This window comes from Sus scrofa, chromosome 18 (assembly GCF_054392235.1).
Source record: "Sus scrofa isolate SSC_HxYL_T2T_F1_AM1 chromosome 18, Sscrofa_HxYL_maternal_Yorkshire_Landrace_v2.0, whole genome shotgun sequence".
NCBI lineage: Eukaryota > Metazoa > Chordata > Mammalia > Artiodactyla > Suidae > Sus > Sus scrofa.
The window spans coordinates 64412517-64433032 of NC_139400.1; the positions used below are offsets into that span (position 1 = coordinate 64412517).

The 20516-nt window shown below is 52.5% G+C and overlaps 1 protein-coding gene across 5 annotated transcripts in view; it reads left to right on the forward strand.

The window, feature by feature from the left end:
- The window catches only part of VPS41 (VPS41 subunit of HOPS complex), a 165015-nt gene extending 144741 nt beyond the window's left edge, over positions 1-20274 (forward strand). For 3 of the 5 annotated variants that reach the window (XR_014833344.1, XM_003134906.7, XM_085004960.1), the window contains 8 exons: positions 233-370; positions 8006-8060; positions 8757-8897; positions 10511-10647; positions 17191-17290; positions 17392-17436; positions 19233-19312; positions 19880-20274. Coding sequence is in view for 4 of the 5 variants with exons in the window: in XM_003134906.7 (XP_003134954.3) it covers positions 233-370; positions 8006-8060; positions 8757-8897; positions 10511-10647; positions 17191-17290; positions 17392-17436; positions 19233-19312; positions 19880-19960 (777 nt within the window). In the remaining variant the exon portion in view is untranslated. Of the gene's footprint in view, positions 1-232; positions 371-8005; positions 8061-8756; positions 8898-10510; positions 10648-17190; positions 17295-17391; positions 17437-19232; positions 19313-19879 lie in introns of all 5 variants that reach the window. The other 2 variants (XM_085004958.1, XM_085004959.1) reach the window with 1 other exon arrangement.
- Positions 20275-20516: the final 242 nt, after the last annotated feature.

The following is a 20516-nucleotide window of genomic DNA, read 5'->3' on the forward strand; positions in this document are numbered from 1 at the left end:
ACGAGGTTGGGGTGTGGCAGAGCCAGGCGACTCAGGGCCCTTCTGGAGGGAGCCTGGCGTCTCCCGGCTCCCCAGGGCCTTCTCCTCCCCGCTCCCCCCCTCACCTAGAGGGTCTTCCGGAGACGGCCCTCGCCCGCCTCCCCACGGAAGCTGTTGAGAACCGAAAAGAGCCGTGTGCAACAGGCACTGCTCTTCCGCTTTGAACACGCCCGCGTTATCCCGTTCTTTTTAGTATCTGCACAAGCTTTTCCGGAGAGACCATCGTAAGGGGCAGCGCTACCACGAGAAGCAGATCAGCCTCTACGCCGAATACGACCGTCCGAACCTGCTCCCGTTTCTCCGAGACAGCATCCACTGCCCCCTGGAGAAGGTGAGTCACGGGTGCCCGGCCCACGCGCCGCAGGCCATGCAGCAGGCGGCGGTGGTGACTCCGGGTTACATCCTGGTCTTCCTGTCTCTGCTCATGCATCCGTTCAAGACGAGACTCGCTCACAAAGCAGTAGGTTTGCGGGGCCTCCTGCTGAGAACTAGAGGCCCTGCTGGATTTGACTGTGGTACAGAGCCCAGGTGTTCCCATGAGGGTGGAACTGGGTTAAAAGCTGGATCCAGGGTGCAGGAGTCACTCCACCATAAACCCTGGGGGTCTGAGGCACATTGGCGGGGTCAGCCCGGGAGGCGCATGGACTGCCACAAGCCAGAGGTCAAAGTGGAGCACTGAGTCCTGCAGCCTGAGTGCTTGAAATACCCACCGGAGGTATGTGTGTGTTTTTCCCTCGCACTACATCCCATCGTGACTGTAATCACTGGACTCTCTCTCCCACCGTCCTGTGAATTCTTCAAGGACAGGGAGCTTCACTCACTCACTTTGATAAACTCAGTAGCCAACAGGCATTTGACACAAGTGTTGTTGCGTCTTGAGCGAGTAAATGACACCCGCTGGGCTCGACTGTGGACTCGGGAGTTTTGCGAGCCTGCTGTTTCACAGGGAACTAAGGCACTTACCTGTGTCAGCTGGGCAGTCGCCGACCGTCGCTGCTGTTTCCTGCGGCTCCCCAGACCATCTGCACATGTCAGCAGGTTCAGACAGCCCGGTGACAAGTACGTGTCGTGGTCAGCTGGGTGTGTCGACAAGACAGAAACTCGTGGTTGACCCATAAGGCACAGGTGTGACGCGGGTGGCGGTGACGCCTGCTCCACGTGCCCTCACAGCTTCTGCAGTTGCTCCTTCAGCTCAGGATTAATTCCAAATGTGTTGAATTTAGTGTGAACCAGTTTCAGCTCAGTGAATTTTCAAATTCTGCAGTTAACTTAAAAAAAAAATCTTGCCTGCCTATGATTTTATGAAAAACATTAACATCTTATGTTTGAGCCCTAAGGCTTTTTCTCAGAAGTAAATTTGGAAACACATCATCTTGGCAGAGCAAACGTTCCTCTCTTTTCTCATGATAGACTCTGTCTTCTAGAACAGGGGAGAATCTGACTCTCTGAACAGCGCCCCTTCTTGTATCTCCCTTGCGGAGGAAGCATCGTTTGTTTCCGGGCTGTGTTTTGTCGCCTCCTCAGCCAGAGCCTCACGCCCGAGAGGGATCCATGTCCACTCGGGGCTCCTGCTTCCCGTTCACTGAACAAGGTGCAAAGGCACCTGGCCTCCACGCTCTGGGTTACGGATTCCAGTCCAGCGGTGCGCAACCCAAGCCCACTGCTCCGCCCAAAAGGGAGCGTCGGAAAACCTCGGACCCACGCATGGTGCTTTGAACACCCAAACTCGCTCCACGCCATGCGTCGACCTGGCGGGGTTTTCTTTCCGACCCACTTGGAAGAACCAGCTGCATGTAAGACAGCGCCACGCAAGCGTCTGAAAACAGTTATGGTTTAAACAGTTTTTACGTTATCCCATGTTTTCCACTGAAAGAGAATTGTGAGCAAAATGGATTAGAGAGTCGAAGGGTAGCAGCGTGTCATTATAATCAAGTCAATACTCCACATTTTCAGAACTCCCTAAATGGGCCTTCCGGTTACATAGGTCGTTGAGGCTTCTTCATAAGAGATGATCTTTTTGTCAGGCTCCACTGTGGGAAGTCTGTATGTTTGCAAAAAAGTCCACCACTGTCCTGCCATCTCAAAGCAGTTTTTTGGTGTTTTGGTTTTGTCTTCTTGCCATTTCTAGGGCTGCTCCCACGGCAGATGGAGGTGCCCAGGCGAGGGGTTGAATTGGAGCCACAGCTGCCGGCCTGCAGCACAGCCACAGCCACCCCAGACCCCAGACCCCAGCAGCACAGCACTCGGCAAAGTCAACGCAGAGAGTCTTTTTTAAAGAAGACTGTCTTGGAACAGCTCTTTTTTGTGCTGTCTCCTCGGTGCTGTGCTTCGATGTTCCTTGTTTCGATTTGATCTCTCCCAAGTGCAGCAGGTGGAGAAGGTCGTTTCATACGGGACAAGCCAAGCCTTCAGGAGTTGAAAGCAGCGGCCCAGAGTCTGGAGCTGCCAAGCCAGAGGGCCAGGACCTTGGGACCTGAGCCTCCTCGCCTCGGGTCCCACATTCTTAACACCAGGGGAGGTTCATTAAAATCATCACCACAGCAACAGTAAGAAAGCTGCTCCTCAGTATCGCAGGACTCGGGAACGACGCCAGGCTTTGAACTGTCCCTGCGTCTGAATTTCCACGTGTGGTCCTCAGGCAGGAGTTCTCACCTGCAAACCGGATTTGCTTGTGCGCAGAACAGTCCAACGCAGAGACTCAGCTTCGTCATCCACACCTGAGTTCACGACCACTGTCGCGTCTAATGGCATTCACGAGGTGGCAGCATTTACGAATTTGGAGGACTACAGCTGGGAGATGCAAAGTTTATAGATTTTCATTAAAGACATTTTAAAAGTAAGACTCGATAAAAGAGACAGGGTCCAGGCGAGGTGGAAGTCATAGAATTTATAGTTGACGAGGTTTCTGTTAGTAAATCCTTAAACTTCTAACTCTGTTACTTACCGTTACGTTAAATCAGGAAAAGGGCATTAAAATGTTCTTTACATCATTTTTACTCAATTTACATTATTATTCTGCCTCGTCATTTTTGTTTTCTAGTCTCCTTTTCTGTGCTTGTGCTAGCATGCGTGTGTGTGTGTGTGTGTGTGTGTGTGTCCTACTGGCTTTAAAAATCTTAGTTTCCCTGCTCTTTCCTCTAGAGGGAGCACTCTGGCCCAGGATTATGCCAGGAGCTAAAATAAGAAAACATGCTTTTATGCTTTACTTGTCTCAATATTAGAAAAATCCTCTGTACCAGAAATATTTGCTTTTTACACTTTAGTCACAATGTGCAGAGATTTCTAGAGTCTCTACTTCCTCATATATGAGAAAAGGCTAATTTAAGATACTGCTAGAAACACATCCTAAAACATTAAGAAAATCTGTGAAATTCAAATTCGGAGACTCAGTTGTCACTGAGCTCGGTGTTACACACCTGCTGGCTTTTCAGACCATTCCTGCCTTCAGGCTTTGCCTTCAGACACCTCTTCCACCCAAATGGCCATTTCTGATAATGTCCTGAAACAGCCTCGGGCTGCGCTTTGCAGCAGAATGTTCGGTGCTGAGAGAAATGGGCCAGGGAGCCACTAGCTACACGTGGCCGTTGAGTATTGGAGCTGTTGGCCGTGAGGAACTGAAGTTTTCTTTTGGTTTATTTATTTGTGTGTTTGTGTATTTTACTTTTAAGGGCCACACCTGCAGCACATGGAGGTTCCCAGGCTAGGAGTCAAATCAGAGCTGCAGCTGCCAGCCGGCACCACAGCCACAGCATCGCAGGATCCAAGCCGTGTCTGCGACCTACACCACAGCTCACGGCAATGCCAGATCCTTAACCCACTGGGCGAGGCCAGGGATGGAACCAGTCTTCATGGATACTAGCCAGGTTCATTTCCGCTGAGCCACAACTGGAACTCCCTTCATTTCAAGAGCCACTTATAGCAAGCGGCTCCTGTCTCAGCCAGCTCTGGTGAGCCCTCCGACTTCAGACTCATTGTGGTTTGAGACGTGTGTGTTTTCAAGCAGCCTCCTGTGCTCAAGGAAAGAGGGTGGCTCTGTTTGAAACGTCTGAGTGATGCTCTAACATGTTGGTAAATTTCCAGGTACAAAGGTGATTCATGGATTCCTTTTAGTAATAAATCACTTTAAGCATCCCCTTCCGACTGTATTGCCATGTACCATTGTCTGTGCATGACACGGTCTTACCAGAACGTGAACTGTCTGTCCATCTGTACCTCCGGCAGTTAGCACAAGTTGGTTGGTTTCTCCATGTTTTCACTGGAATAGTCCCAGGTCCTCTGACTTCAGATTGTTTTGCTTTTCCCGTGGCTCTTGAACGCCTCACCTGTGTGTCCTGTTTCTGCTCTTGTATCATTCCAGGAGAGTGAAATGTTTTTAAGAAAGTTCTGTTCAAATGATGACAACTGGGCGGGACCATACAGAGATGTGGGTAAATCACCTTTTAAATCTAAACCAATGAGAACGTTCTCAGTGTTCGGATGAGGTTCAGTATGAGTGATCAGAATCCCTAACTGGCAGTGGTTTAAACGGAAGCAGCAGATTAGGTCTCTGTCACACAGAAGTCCTAACTTCAGTGGCCAGAGGGTCAGAGACCCGGGCTCTGTTCTCTCGTTTCCCACCTTGCACAACCTTAACCTCGTGTTGGAAAATGGTGCCATCCGTGTTTCCAGGAGCACTTTGGATGAAAGGATTAAAAATAAGAGAGCCGGGGGCTCACACGCACCGCTTCGTAAAGAACAGCCCGGAAGCCGCCGGCCCGCGCTTCTGGTTCATCTCCGTGGCGGACTCGTGATGGACTCTAGTCACATAGCTCTCCTGCCGCCGGGGAGCCCTGGAGAGTCTATTTAACCCCCTAAAACCTCGTTACTATAGAAGAAACGGGTGTGGGATTTTGGGGACACCTAGCTATCTTTGCCTTTTTTTCTTTCTTTCTCCTGCACCCATGGCACGTGGACACTCTGGAACCAGGGGTCAAACTTGTGCCACAGCAGCGACCTGCAGCACAGCTGCGGCAGCACTGGATTCCCAACTCACTGAGCCGTAAGGGAACTCCTGTCTCTGCCTTTTTAAAGGGCCCTGTGAGTGATCAGAGGAGTGGTGTCTCCTCCTTACGACGGCCTTTAGGTCTTTGCGTTTTCTCCTTTAAATGGTTATGTGCTTAAAACACTGTCTTGGTTTCATCGCAGTTCTGCAGTCAGAACTGGGCGGGACCATACAGAGATGTGGGTAAATCACCCACATGGTTTTTCCATTTGTGTCATGTTTAGTTTGCCCCCCCCACCCCGTTGATCTCTGTGACCTGCTCCCCCCCGCCCCCCCGCCCCTTTTAGCTGGTAATGTCCAACCAGTGACATGGATTTAAAGATATATTCTGCCCACAGGTTTTCAGTCAAAAATCAAAACGTCAAAACTAGCTCCTGCTGTAACCTCTCAAGACAGACCGTGGAGCTGAAAGCCAATGAATTTGTGCAGTTCTTTTCATCTCCTTGGTTCTTGTTTTGAAAACATCCTTGCTTGGTTGCCCTTTTTTTTTTTTTTTTTTTTTCTTTTTTGGCCCCACCTGCTGCATGTGGGAATACCTGGGCCAGGGACTGAACTCTTGCTGCAGCTGTGACCCGAGCCACAGCTGGGACAACGCTGGATCCTTAACCCACTGCACCGCAAGGGAACTTCCTAGTTACTTTTAAATGACTGACTGTGCAACCCAGTAATCTTCCTCCGAAACCTTTTCTGCCTGCTCCTCTGTATGTTCTCCTTTGGCTGCCACACAGCATGCAGAAGTTCCCAGGCCAGGGATCAAATCCCCTCCACAGCAGTGACAGTGCCAGCTCCTTAACCACTAGGTCATCAAAGAACTCCCATTTACCTGCTCATCTGTATAAAAAATACTTCTTGCACACTTGCTGTGAGCCAGGCAGTGTGCAGAAGGGCTTAGGGTGCACGTGGCTCCTGCCACCAGAAATCAGACGACCAGCTGGGGGAGCCCGTTCACGTCCCTGTGATGGTGGTGAAGTGTGCGGGAGGCGCGGAGAGTGAGGACCTGGGATCTGCCCTGGTCTGGGTCTGAGGAGTGTTTGCTGAGGGACTCGCCAAGGGGTGGGGAGTGGGGACCACAGCTGAGGGACCAGCAAGGTGCGAGGTGGAGCTGCGGCACGAGGCAGGGCCAGACTGCAGATGCCTCATCTTATGGGAAAGATTCTGGGATTTAAGTCGGAGCAGAGCCAGGAAGTAGGCAGGTTACGTGGGAGGGTTGCGGGATGAGGCGTCCTGGTGGACCTGCTCGTCACAGTGCATCCAGTTCAAGTGTCACCTCTTGTCCCAAGCCTGGGCCTGTGTCCTTTCTTGGCGATCGCAGTCCTGGGCTTCCGCGCTGGCCGGGCCCCGTGCACGCCTCTGCTGGACTCCTGCTGGTGCTTCTCCTGCCGCTGCCCCTGCCGCGGTCTTGCCCTCGTATGGTGGCAGCAGAGGCAGTGTTATTACTGTCTGTGCATCTCCATCCACCCTGGGCCCCTCATGCCAGGCAGAGGGCAGAGTGTGTGTGTGCCAGCTCATCCAGAATTATCAGACTCTAAATTCTCAGTGTGTCTTTCCCTTACACTCAAGGAGAGGCTGTCGTCTGTATAGTCCCTCGTTTCTTCATGGGATTTTTGTCAGATAGTTTTGCCTCTTTTATTTTTTATAAGGTTCCCTGTGCTATACAGTAGGACCTTCGTGTTTTATATGTATAGTGTGTATCTCTTAATCCCAAACTTCTAATGTATCCCTGCCTGCCTTCCGCTTGAGTGACTACATTTGTTTGCGCTGTTTCTGTTCTGTAAAAAGGTCACTTGTATCGGTTTTAGAGTCCACATTAAGTGATACGTTTGTCTTTGACTTCACCCAGTGTGATCGCTAGCTGCTGCAAGCGGCACTGTCCCTCCTCCTTAGGCCTGGTCTTGCCTTGTGTACATGCAGCACATCTTGGTCCATCGCTCTCTTAGGGACACTCAGGCTGCTCCGTATCTCGGCTGTCGCGGCCAGTGCCACGACGGACACGGGCTGCATCCTCCCACTCGTGACGGGTCCTTGCGCAGAGTTCTCTTTTAGACCCTGTGAACCAGCAATATAAACATTCCCTGTGTTTTATTTTGTCTTTTGGCCGCCACTGCAGCACATGGAAGTTCCCAGGCCAGGGGTCAAACCTACGCCACAGCAGCGACCCGAGCCACTGCAGTGACAATCTCACTGAGCCACAAGGGACCTCCCAGCATATTCCCGGGGCTTAATTCTTTATGCAGCGGGGTTCGCTGAGTTGCAGGGCGCTCCGTCCTGGGGACGCACACCCGCGAACAGCAGTCCTCTCCTGGCGTTTACAGTCCAGGACGGAGACCAGGCTTACACGGCCGCCTGTGCACTAGAGGGGCAGCGGTGCCGAGAAGAATCCTCACGCGGCGTGAAAGTTTGTGGGAAGGAGGTTTTCTCCCAGCATCTTCTGCCTTTGCTCGTGGAAGGTTCTGAGTTGCCTCAAATATGTTATCAGTGAAGTGCTGTAGGGTGTCCTGCTCCTCTGAGAGGTCCGTCGAGACAGCCGCAGCAAAGCTTGAGGAGGTCTGTGTTTGGTTTTTACTTGATATTGTTGCTTTGGTCTGGTTTGTTGCTTTTTAGGGCCACACCCGCGGCACATGGGGGTTCCCAGGCTGCGGGTTGAATCAGCTGCAGCTGCCAGCCTACGCCACAGCCAGAGCGAGGCCAGAGCGGAGCCACATCCGTGGCCCAGACCACAACTCGTGGCAACGCCAGATGCTTAACCCACTGAGCAAGGCCAGGGATCGAGGTTCTTAACCCACTGAGCCACCAGAGGGAACTCCTACTTCGTGTTGTTTTTCAAGGGAAGCAACGGACAGTCTTTCCAACGTGGGTGATTGGCCCTGTTGACACGCGCTCTTGTCCGGTTCCCCCAGTGACCTTTTCACTCTGCTTTATTCGCAGGCTCTTGAGATCTGTCAACAGAGGAACTTTGTGGAAGAGACAGTTTATCTTCTGAGTAAGTAGCCCTTTTTCGCTTGGGCCCCTGTACGCTAAGGAACGGGTGGCGTCTCGGCTCAAGAGCAGGAGGCGTCATCTCATGGGTGATACTGAGGTGACATATTCGTGCCGCGGAGTAAACAGAACGGGGTCCGTGTCCACCTCACAGCCTAAATGAGGACCCGCGGCGGATGGGTCGCTAAGTTTACGTTGTTTGTAATGTCCAGAAGGAGGTCAGGACCTGCCAGGCTCTGGATTTGGATTCCAGATCTGCCCTTCAGGAGCCGGGAGGTCTCGGCGAGGCCCTCGCACGTCTGTGTCCTCTTTGGCCGAAGCGGACAGGCGGCAGGCGCGACCGCACAGGGTTGTCGTGGTGGCGCGTGATGTGGTTGGAGTGACGCGCGTAAGGGAGGACTCGGCCCACAGGGCACACCCTGTGAGCGATGCCTGTTACACCACGTTCCCGATGTCACGTGAGGAAGCCGGCCTTTGCCGCGGCTCTCCCACGTGTAGACAAACCAAGAGAGGCCTGATTTCTCTTAGATGTTTTATCGGGGAGTTCCTGCTGTGGCGCAGCGGGTTAGGACCTACGTGGTGTGGTCACAGCTGCGGCTCGGATCCGACCCCTGGCCTGGCAGCTCCGTGGGCCGTGGGGCGGTCGTTTGCAGAGTGTCTCGGGAAAGCGTCCTCAGAGGTGCCTGTCGCGTCCCGCCAGGCCGCATGGGCAACAGCCGGAGCGCCCTGAAGATGATCACGCAGGAGCTGCAGGACGTCGACAAAGCCATCGAATTCGCCAAGGAGCAGGACGACGGGGAGCTCTGGGAAGACCTGATTTTATATTCCATCGACAAGCCACGTAAGCAGGAAAGCCGTCTGGGACTGTAACTTGTTGCCTCTCGGTTTAGCCAGCTGTCTGTAGAGTAGGAGTCATCTCAGGGTGCTCTGGGTTGACCATATGGTGACATATGTGTAGTGAAAACAGGCCAGGAGTCCCGCTGGGGCGCACCGTGGATCGGTGGCGTCCTCGGAGCCCTGGGCCGCAGGTTCAGTCCCTGGCCTGGCACAGTGGGTGTTGCTGCAGCGGTGGCTTCAATTTCAGCTGTGGCTCAGATCTGATCCCTGGCCCAGGAACTCCATGTGCCTCAGAGCAGCCAAAAAAGGAAGGAAAAAACCCCACAAAACTAAAAAATCAACATAGGCCAGGTACTTAGTAACGCTTTCCAGTCCTCTTCCTGCACAGGGAAGCCTGGAGCCTCATCGCCTCCTGTTACCTGAACTTGAGACGGACGTGAGGCCGACCTGATGCTGTCAGCTGTGCCCCCCGAAGCATATGTTTACCTACTGCCCCCAAATGGAATAAATAGAATAACAGCCTTGATTTGGGGTTTGTTTGGATACAGGGGGCCTTTACTTTGGAAGCGTATAGTCCAGCCCTCACCCAGTCTCTGGAAACCCATAATCATGCTTGGAGGTGGACTGTATTCGGAGCTTTGCTCCTGGGGTATCTCGTCTGTCTTTCCTGCCATTCGATCAGCGTAGCAGCGAGTGTGTTTTGTTGCCTGCCCCGGCCGTTCGCCTTGCATCTCCCATCTTGGAAAGAAACAAAAGCAGTTACCTAATAGCAACACAGATCCTCTTTAGCAGATGCAGATAAGATTCAGAAACTAGTGGTCGTGATTTAAAATCTTTCCCCTCCTTTGCATTTTTTGGTACGAAGGAAGGCTTATATATTTCAAGATTTTCAAGCTCTAGAAACTTCTGGTTGTTTTTTAATAAGAGATGCAAGGAGTCCCCTGGTGGCCTAGCAGTTAAGGATTCGATGTTGTCATTGCTGTGGCTCCAGTTTGCTTTCTGGCCCAGGAACTTCTGCAAGCTACGGGTGTGGCCAAAAAAAAAGATGCAAGAGGCTGGTGGTGTTGGAGTCCGTGTCAGATTAAGGTAGTTGCGTGTACATGTGTATTTGAGTATCTTTGAGACTGTGGTTTAGCGCTGCCCGGTGGTGGTTTAAGGACCAAAAGGCGGCAAAGTGGGTTAAGGAAGCACGTCGTAACCTGGCCTGGTCTGACCTTGAATTTGGGTTTTAAAGTTGCCAGCTGTGTGGCCCCTGAACGCATTCGTTAGCCACCCCATCTTCCTCGTCTGTAAAATGGGAACAGAGAGCATCCCCTTGCAGAACATTGGAGAAAATCTTCCGTAGCTGAGCCACAGTCAGTTCTCAGTAAATATGAGCTGCCTGCCTTCGATGTCCCGAGCTCTGTTCTGAAGGAATCGTTTGTTCTCCAGTTCATTTCTCGCTTCTCAGTTGGCTTCTCCTTTAAGGAAAGTAAAGGAAGATTAGCTCTTGGAGGGATTTAGAAATGCAAGTGGTTTTACACTTACCGGAGGGAAGTCCCTTTTTCTTGGCGTTACTTTCAGCCTGAAGTCGCCTGAGCTGCCCTGCTGACAGGTGTCTTCCGTGCTGTCTTGCAGCGTTTATCACCGGCTTGCTGAATAACATCGGCACCCATGTTGACCCAATTCTCCTGATTCACCGTATTAAGGAAGGGATGGAGATTCCTAACCTGAGAGACTCCTTGGTCAAAATCCTGCAAGACTACAATTTGCAGGTAAGTAGCGGCTCCCGGGACAGAGGCGTGTGCTGAGTGAGGTGACGCCTGGGTCAGCATTGCTGGGGTCTCCTTTAGATACCAGTTCAGTTCAATAGCCAGGCTTGACTTTGGCCGGGATGCCTGGAACACTGTTCACATAGAGAGACTGGAACCACCACCCTCCACGGAAGCCATCCGTGCTTTTAACCATGCCCAGAGTTTCTCCTCTCGGTGAGCCTTCTTACATTTGCGTGGAAACACAGCAGGCTTTGGTTACCGTGGCTGTGAGATCGGGCCACCCAAACCAGTCTTCAGCAGCTTGGGTACTGTGTCCACTTAGAGGCGTTAAAATGTTTCTCAAATAGTTGGATAATTTCCTTGAAGCCGCTTCGTAACCTAGGGCCTGAAAGATGTTAAAATTCAGGATTTATGGTTAAGCTTTTGTCTGTTTCTTGAGCTCTCTCACTTTATTACGCTCGATCCCTCAGCATCTGTGATAAGAGCCACAGACCTTGTTGCTTTGATGTAAATGATCAGTAAGCGCCTCACGCAGCCTCCTGACCTTTTCCCCACAAAGCCTCTAGCAAAGGCTGCCCTGCAGAGTCCTGGGAGCTCCCACAGAACCTGAAGCTGTTTACAGCACATTTCTCTTAAAATTCTGACTCTTCTCTCTCCATCTCATTTGCACATGGGTTTTCCTTAGAATGTGGGTGGAATTGCTTCCTGGAAACGCAGAGGTTTTGAAGGCAGGGCTGAAAGAGAGATGGCGGGAGAAGGGTGGCCTCGGGGAGGGAGGGGGGGATGCCGGCAGGGGTGCAGAGTCGGGGCCTGCCTGCCAGACCTGGGGCGGTGGCCTTAGGTGATGCACTGGGGCGGCTGTGGGGTGGGAATGCTGAACCCTGACCACTGGACGTAGGTCCCTAGAACTTGTCCCTTTGGAGAAAGAATTCTGCAAAGAGAGAAAGGGTTGTGAGGCAAATAGGAGTTTTAAAGAGAGAAGAGGGGAGTTCCGTCGTGGCGCAGTGGTTAACGAATCCGACTAGGAACCATGAGGTAGCGGGTTCGATCCCTGCCCTTGCTCAGTGGGTTAACAATCCGGCGTTGCCGTGAGCTGTGGTGTGGGTCGCAGACGCGGCTCGGATCCTGCGTGGCTGTGACTCTGGCGTAGGCTGGCGGCTACAGCCCCGATTCAACCCCTAGCCTGGGAACCTCCATATGCCGCAGGAGTGGCCCAAGAAATAGCAAAAAAAAAGACAAAAATAAATAAATAAATCAAGGGAGAAGACAGGAGTAGAGAAAACACAGGCAGGCTGGGGAGGGCGGAAAGGGGGGGAGGGAGACGCAGGGCTTTGGAGGCGAGCGAAGCACGTGTGGGGCGGTCCTTCCGGGCTTCCTCTGGCTTTGGCCGGACTCACCCCGGCTCTCGGGACGGACGGACTGTAGCATCCGGGCCTCTGGGAAGGGGTCAGGATGTCCTGTGGCCCGTGCCCTCCAGTCTCCAACCCCTGAGGAAGCTTTTTGCGAGTATGTAGTTGTGGGGGTTCTGCTGGACCTCGAGGACGAGGCCTAGGTGGTCCCTGTCCTCCCCGGTCTCTGTCCTTCTGTCCACAGGGAAGGGCTTGCGCTTGCTCAGCCGGGCCCATCCGTCTCCTGCTTCAGTGAGAGGCAGGGTGCGCCGGAGGCGGTGGCTCTGCAGCATCGAGAGGAGGAGCCAGCGACATCAGGCCGTGACAGCTGGAGGGCCAAGAGCTGGTGGCCGGGGAGTGGGCTGCTGTTGCATTACAATTTCCACAGGGGTCATTGTGACCTCCTTCAGAAGAGGAGGGTGAGGGCAGAGGTCACGGTGCAGAACCCGGCTCTGGGGCAGGCGTCGTCCGCGTGGGCGCTGGGCTGTGGGCTGGGGTCCCGCGATGTCCTTGAACGCAGAGGCTGACCTCGCAGCCCACCGTGACCGGGGCCTCACGGGGCGAGGCAGCTTTAGAGGAGCGGAGGTTTCCTTGAGGACAGGATGTGACAAAACTAGGAGCCTTCGCTGAGAGGCTTGTGGGAAATCCAGGTCCAGGCAGGTAGTCAGGAGATCTCAGGACGAACAGGAGTCGTTCTCGGTAGCAGGTGGAGGCGAGCGGGCGACCCAGGGACAGGTGATGGGGAGGGTGAGAAAGGCGGGGAAGGAAGGGGACGTGTGGGGATGGGGGGTTAATTGGCGCAGGAGAGGAGCCCCGGGGGCTGGTGTGCGTGGCTCTCGAGGGCTGCAGGGCAGCCGTCCAGGCGGGAAAGATTCACTGAACGCTGAATGTGAGTCTGGGGGAGCGGGCCCAGCGTTAGCCCTTCTAAAGCTCGGGGTGCGGGGGAGCCTGATCATGCTCTGTGCCTCCTGGGCTCCCACCCCCCTTGGGTCTTCCCGGATGTGCTCCAGGTTTGCAGATTCCAGTTTGTCGTGAAGTCCTTTAAGTGTCTGTGAACAGCTCTACCCCAAGGAAGGGGACGAAATAATGACCCCTCTGTCCTCCAGCTCCACGGCCTGCAGCCTAGCTCCTAGGCTGAAAACACTTCTCTCAGCCTCTGCAGTGCCTGCAGAAACACCTGATAGATCCCTCTTCCAAGGCTCTTTCCCGAGAGCCGAGCTCAGGGTACCACTGTGTCTCACTGCTCATTTTTTCCGGCTGTATTTACATAGTTCTGAGTCAGCCAGGAATAAAAAGAAAATTATTATTGGGTGCAAAGTGAATCCTATATGAAAAATTATCTACTAAACAGCTGCTGAATCAATATTTTATCCTCTTAATTATCTTTTAAATGTCCTAAGAGCTTTTCCTTCAATTGTGTAAGAAAAACGCAGTTGGCGAGTTCCCGTCGTGGCGCAGTGGTTAACGAATCCGACTAGGAACCATGAGGTTGCGGGTTCGGTCCCTGCCCTTGCTCAGTGGGTTAACGATCCGGCATTGCCATGAGCTGTGGTGTAGGTTGCAGACGCGGCTCGATTCCCGAGTTGCTGTGGCTCTGGCGTAGGCCGGTGGCTACAGCTCCGATTGGACCCCTAGCCTAGGAACCTCCATGTGCCGCGGGAGCGGCCCAAGAAATAGCAAAAAAGACAAAAAAAGAAAAACGCAGTTGGTGTGTGAAGGAGGCTAAGCTGCATCGGTCCCGACCAGGGAGGGGCTTCTGGGGCTGGAGGGGAGGGCCGGAGCCTTGGGAGCCGCCCTCCTGGGGTCTCCTAGGGGGGGCGGGAGCCTTAGGTGTGGATCCCCGAGAAAACGCTCCACTAAAGCAGGGTGTGCAAAGAATTCCGGGAGGTCCTTCCTGTTGGTATATGAAGAAAGAGTTTACAATGATTTTCTCTGAAAAAGACTACTTTTTTTCCATTACTGGAAATTTATTTCCTTTTTCTGGGGATCACTGTAAAAATAACATCTATTTATAGGACAGTCCGAAGTTTCCAGAAAGGTTTCACATACGTGTTTGTTTGATTCTGTTGTATTCGGTCTAGCCTTTTGTTCATTTCCTAACACTGCAGTTGATTTTTACCTGTTCTAGCAGGATAAAAAGTTTCTTACCCTGTCAACTCATAAAATTTAGGGAAATTTTTGCAGGCCCGTGAATTTGTAAGAATCTGGGACCTGCTGTGCCCGCGGGGCTGGGGGAGAATGGTCCATAGACGCAGGCCCCCGAGGCCAGATGTTGGAGAAAGTTAGGCAGCACCGCACTTTGCTCATTTGCTTCGGGGACCCAGGGGCAGAGTTACAATAAAGCAGAGACACGCTTGGGGAGTTGATTCCTCAGTGAATTGCTGCTTGGAAAGAGACAAGATAGAAAGTGAGGGGAAAAGGCGAGTCATGGTTCCATCTTATTTGCCAAGTGGAGGCATTTCATAGATGACAAGATAAAGTGGTTTCAAGCCGGGCGTGGTTTCTGAAAGTGCCCTCAGAGGCTAGCCAATGCAAATTATTTCAGCGACAAGGTACGTGGCAGATTAAACACAGCTGAAGGGGAGGCTGGAAGAACCGAAACAGAGCTGACGACATTGTTCCACGTGAAACACAAAATCATTAAGGTGGAAAATAGAGAAGCGTCGTTAACAGGGACGTGGAGGTTAGAAGGAAAGCACCTCACCAGAAGGGTTTCAGAAGAATCCAAAACAATAAGAAAATCTCTAACAAAGTTGATCAGGAACATGAAAAAGGGGGGGAGAGTGTACCGAGAGATGCAGACAGGATTTAACAGCTAAGTGATGGAGTTCCCGTCGTGGTTCAGTGGAAAGGAACCTGACTAGTTTCCATGAGGACGAAGGTTGAGTCCCTGGCCTCGCTCCGTGAGGTAAGGGTCCAGCATTGCCATGAGCTGTGGTGTAGGTCGAGGACGCTGCTTGGCTCCTGTGTGGCTGTGGCTGTGCTATAGGCCAGCAACTGCAGCTCTGATTTGACCCCTAGCCTGGGAACCTCCATATGCCGAGAGTGTGGCTCTAAACACACACACACACACACACACACACACACACACACACACACACACAAGCTTAAGTAAATGCTACAGTTTTATATCAGTGTATTGGAAAACTTAGGTAAACAATTTTCTAGGAAAATATAAATTACCAAAATTTACTCAAGAGCAAACAGAATAGACCTGTAGGCCCTATTACACAGATAACTTCAGAGATAGATTTTTTTGTGTGTGTGTGTGTTTTGTGTTTTGTCTTTTGAGGGCCTCACCTGCGGCATATGGAGGTTCCCAGGCTAGGGGTCCAATCGGAACTGTAGCCGCCGGCCTACACCACAGCCACAGCAACGCGGGATCCGAGCCACGTCTTCGACCTACACCACAGCTCCCAGCAACGCCGGATCCTTAACCCACTGAGCAAGGCCAGGGATTGAACCCAAAACCTCATGGTTCCCAGTCGGATTTGTTTCCGCTGCGCCACGACAGAAACTCCCAGAGGCAGATTTTTATCAAAATTTTGTTCTCTCCAAACTAACCACCATCCACATGTTCAATAAAACTGTAATCAAAATCCCAAAAGAACTTTTTCTTGTCATAAATTTGATGTAAAAATAAAAAGGCTGGGAGTTCCCGTCGTGGCTCAGTGGTTAACAAATCCGACTAGGAACCATGGGGTTGCGGGTTTGATCCCTGGCCTCGCTCAGTGGGTTAAGGATCCAGTGTTGCCGTGAGTTGTGGTGTAGGTCACAGACGAGGCTCGGATCTGGTGTTGCTGTGGCTCTGGCAAAGGCCGCAGCTACAGCTCTGATTAGCCCCCTAGCCCTGGAACCTCCATATGCCTCGGGTGTGGCCCTAGAAAAGACCAAAAAAAAAAAAAGAAAAGGCTAAGAATATCTGAGAAGAGTAAAGAGTAAACTGCTTTAGGAAACTGTTTGACAGTTAATTTAGAAATTAAAATATATACCTACCCCGTGACCAGCAGCTTCATTCGCAAGTGTTTCCCCGCGAGAGGAAAAGCAGCTCCACAGAAAGGTGTGTGCTGGCAAACCTCGGTGGCCCTGTAGGTTTGTGGCTCTGCAGTAAAGCAGACGTGTCAGAGAAGCAACTGTAATTGTTCGATTTCTCAAGGCATAAAAAAGGTATGCTTACACTGTACTGTAGTCTAAGTCTGCAGCAGCATTATGTCTTTTAAAAAGAAATGCATACCTTAAAACTACTTTATTGCTAAAAAATGCTAACCATTATCTGATGATAAACGTTTACCACAAACCTTCAATTTGTTAAAAAAATATATATATATATAATATCTTGGAGTTCCCGCTGTGGCGCAGCAGAAACGAATCGGACTAGGAACCATGAGGTTGCGGGTTCGATCCCTGGCCTTGCTCAGTGGGTTAAGGATCCAGTGTTGCCGTGAGCTGTGGTGTAGGTCACAGACACAGCTCGGATCTGGTGTGGCTGTGGCTGTGGTGGAGGCCGGCAGCTGTAGCTCTGATTCGACCCCTAGCCTGGGAACCTCCATATGCCATGGGCATGGCCCTAAAAAGACCAAAAAAAAAGAAAGAAAGAGAAAGTACAGTCGACACTTTATCCACCGTGCACGTTTCGAGCGCCACGCTTAGTAGGGGGATGAGACTGGAAGAAAAGATTGCGCCCTGCACGGGTTTGGGGCACAGACGGTGGCTCTTTAGCTGACTGGTCTGTGCCTTGTGCTTTGTACGTTCTAGGGACCCAGTGCACATTTGTACGATAATAGATGGAGTTACGGAAAAAATGGATGACTTGGGCCTAGCAGGTTTGTTCTCCGGGGCAAAGATCTGGAGGTTGGAGTGAGCCGAGCACGGCAGGCCAGGCTCTGCCAGAGAGAGGAAGCCCTGTGAGAGAATAACAAATAAGGTCGTTCGTAGAGGGGCTTCCTGGCCAGACTGGGATTCGTCTGCGATGTTGCAGAAGCCAGCAGAGCAGCTGCTCTGCGGTCTGACAGCCGCTGGGAGGGAGGGTCCCGAGGGCCGCAGATCAGCGGGCGCCTCGGCGGAGTATTTCCAGCACAGCAAAGACCTGAAGTCTCCCGCCACCCCAAGAGCTGAGTCTTCTTAAGGTGGCTTCCCTTTGCCATGTGTGCATTAGATTCTGCTTCGTGAAGGCTGCAAGAAGATTCTGGTCGCCGACTCTTTGTCCTTACTAAAGAAGATGCACCGAACCCAGATGAAAGGCGTCCTGGTGGATGGTGGGTAAGAGGGAAGGGCGGCCGTGGCCCCGCTGCCCTGCTCTGCGGAGGCCAGAGCAGGGAGGAGCGTGGTCTGAGCGCCGCCGTCTGTGTCCCCGCAGAGGAGAACATCTGCGAGTCGTGCCTGTCCCCGGTCCTCCCCTCAGGTGAGACGTGGGAGGGGCAGAAAACCCCCGAGTGTGTGTTAGTGACCAGCGGAATTAACATTTCAGAGTTAGCTAATTCCTGTCTTGAAAACGATGGAACTTCTGGGATCATCAGCTTCGCGAGGAATGCCAGCCCACGTTCCCACTCACTTGCGCTGGTTCCTTAGAGCCGAGGTTCCCAAGCTCCAGGCTGAGTCAGCATCCGAGGGCAGGCTCGTGAAAACTCTGATTGCTGGTCCCACCCCCAGAGGTGCTGATTGAGTAGTTCAGGGTGGGACCTGAGAATCTGCATTTCTGACGAGTTGCTGGGTGATGTTGAGGCTACCGGGTCAGGGCCAGTCCTCCTGCTATGGAACGAAACACAGTGAAAACTCACCATCACTCTGTTTAGATTCCACGGTGGAGAATCGTGTGTATCTGGGGAAAATCCTGCAGGTAGCTTTTCCTTTTCTTTCATCCTTGCACCGCTCTAGGGTTCTAGGCACCCACATTATGTCTCAGGTCAATAGGGACCAATATTCGCCTTCTTATGGCAACCGTGACTCCTTTAAAGATGCACGCATTGGTTTATTTACAGTTTTTGGTAGCTGTGTTTATCTTCATATAATCAAAGCATTTTAAGTAAAGATCAGAGGACATGAGGAGTGTTCGTGATTTGAAAGTGGAATTTAAAGCATCATTTTAAGATGCTAAAAAAATGCTTCTTATATATAAATTTGGAGTAGAAAAATACTAAAAGACCTGGTTTCTATACCATTTACTTAGCTTTAAGGGATTATTTAACAAGGCGAGGACGTTCCCATTGTGGCTCAATGGATTAAAAACCAAACTAGCATCCATGAGGATGTGAGTTCAATCCCGGGCCTTGCTCAGTGGGTTAAGGACCCAGCGTTGCCATGAGCTGGGGTGTAGGTCGCAGACACAGCGCAGATCCTCCATGGCTGTGGCCATGGTGTAGGCCAGCAGCTGCAGCTCCGATTGGACCCCTAGCCTGGGAAGCTCCACATGCCGCAGGTGTGGCCCTAAAAAGCAAAACAGAACAAAACGGGGCAAGAGCAGAAAAAGTCATTCCACCTTAGGGTCTTTTCTAGAGGTTTGGATTTTCAGGGCTTGTGTTAAAACCTGCAGTGGGTGTAGGGAAAGCAGCGCGCTCTCATCGTGTCTTAGGCAGAGTTTTAACAGAGGGAGACACAGGCACCTGCGTTACATAGTGAGATTCCTAATTTAGTCTGTTGAGGATCCTAAATCTTACGAGAAGTAAGCTGGCCACGCAGAGCAGGAGCAGATGAGGTGAGGTGTCCCAGCAGAAGTGGGGCACAGGGCAAGGTCACTGCCTAGGGTTTTAGCCTGGCCCTCCCGAAGTCAGCGCGTGGTCCTGGCCAGGGCGGCAGCAGCAGCTGAACAGCAGGACGCGTTCTTACACAGCCGCCGAATCCGCTTCCGCGTGCAGTGTGTCCTGACTGTTTGCAAGTGGCTGGTGGGGTTGGTGGCAGGAGGCCATCCATGTGCACACACACTGATGCTCGTTTGTACAACGAAGCCTGGCTGTTGCCTGTGCGGTGGCCTTGTCCCCAGCAGGTAGCTGTGTCACTGACTTGGAGCCCAGGCAGGTCACCTGGGACCCCCGTCGCAACAGGGCTCTCAGACCCGCCCTGTGTGCAGCCGCGCTGCCCCTCGGGAGTGAACTTAAGCGGTAGCCGTCCCCCCACCGCCACCCGAGGCAGGTCGCTGCTGGAAAACCCGGCATCTGCTGTCACCCTGAACTCTCCCCCCCACCGTCCTGCCGTCTCCCCTAGACGCGGCCAAGCCCTTCAGCGTGGTGGTCTTCCACTGCCGGCACATGTTCCACAAGGAGTGCCTGCCCGTGCCCAGCATGGTGAGTTGAGAAAATTGCTGCAGCCAGAGGGACGCGCTCCACATTATAAGCATCATCCGTCAGCTCCGCGGGTTCTCACGGTTATAAGACAGCTTATGTCACATCAGGAAATGAGTGTGCCTCCTTCTCACAGGTAGCACTGCGTGGTACACTAAACCTCACAAGAGCAGAGGCGTGAAAGCGCACCTGCTCGGGTCCCGATTGGCACGTCCACTCTAGACGGGAGCCGCAGTGAGAGGCGCCTTCTGTTTGCATGTAACCTTCTTGCCCTGATTTCTGTATCATGACACTGCTGTTTTTCAGTGTCAGGTCCCCCATGGACCCCCAGGCCACGTTGTCTTGGGGTGGGGTGTCCCTTGAGTCTCGGAATAAAAGCTGGTCCAGACAGAGTCCCATGTGGACCGACAGAAACCCCCCAGGAAAAGGAGCGAGGCGTTCATCGCTTCGTCCACCCCCCACCCCACCCCACCCCCCGCCGCCAACCACCGCCACTCCCGTCAGATTTCTGAGTGTGCGAGCAGGGCGGCCAGGTCGTCTTGTAAACTCTGCGTGTCATTACATTTGCAGAGCTCCCCTGCACAGTTCTGCAACATCTGCAGCGCCAAGCACCGGGGCCCGGGAAGTGCCATTTTGGAGATGAAAAAATAGCTCCTTCTGTGTGTCCGCCTCGTCCTCGCTGCTCTGAAGACGGTTTTTGCAGCAACCGAAGCTTTTGTTGACGCCAGTGCCCTTGAGAGATTTGTGCACGTGTGTGTCCTGCTGGAGAAAAGCTGCTTCCTCTTCTGTCTCTTAGATGTTTCTCTTTGCAGTTGATAAGAAAGTTGGGGTTTGCCCCTTTCCACGAAAGAAATGGGTGGAAAGATGTTTGCCTCGAAAGACGTGGGTTCCTGGTCATTATTTAATCATTCATCTGTTAGGTTTCCCTTCCTAAATAAAGAATGAGCCAGCGTCTGAGTCAGAAAGGACTTTTTAGGTCCTGGTGGCACTGTCCAGCCATAAAATGGGCTCCCGAGAGTCGGCCCCGCCAGCTGCTTGGTCCGGGTTCATGGGCTCCGCCGGCCACAGCTCCCCAGGTCTGGGTTTGGCTCTTTTCTAAGTGTCATCAGCTGTGGTACCTTCTTCAAGGCGCCGAGTGAAGCACCGAGCACCTTGCCACGGACTCGGCCGTGTCTGGGGACAGCGACGGCGGGCTGTCCGGCCTGGC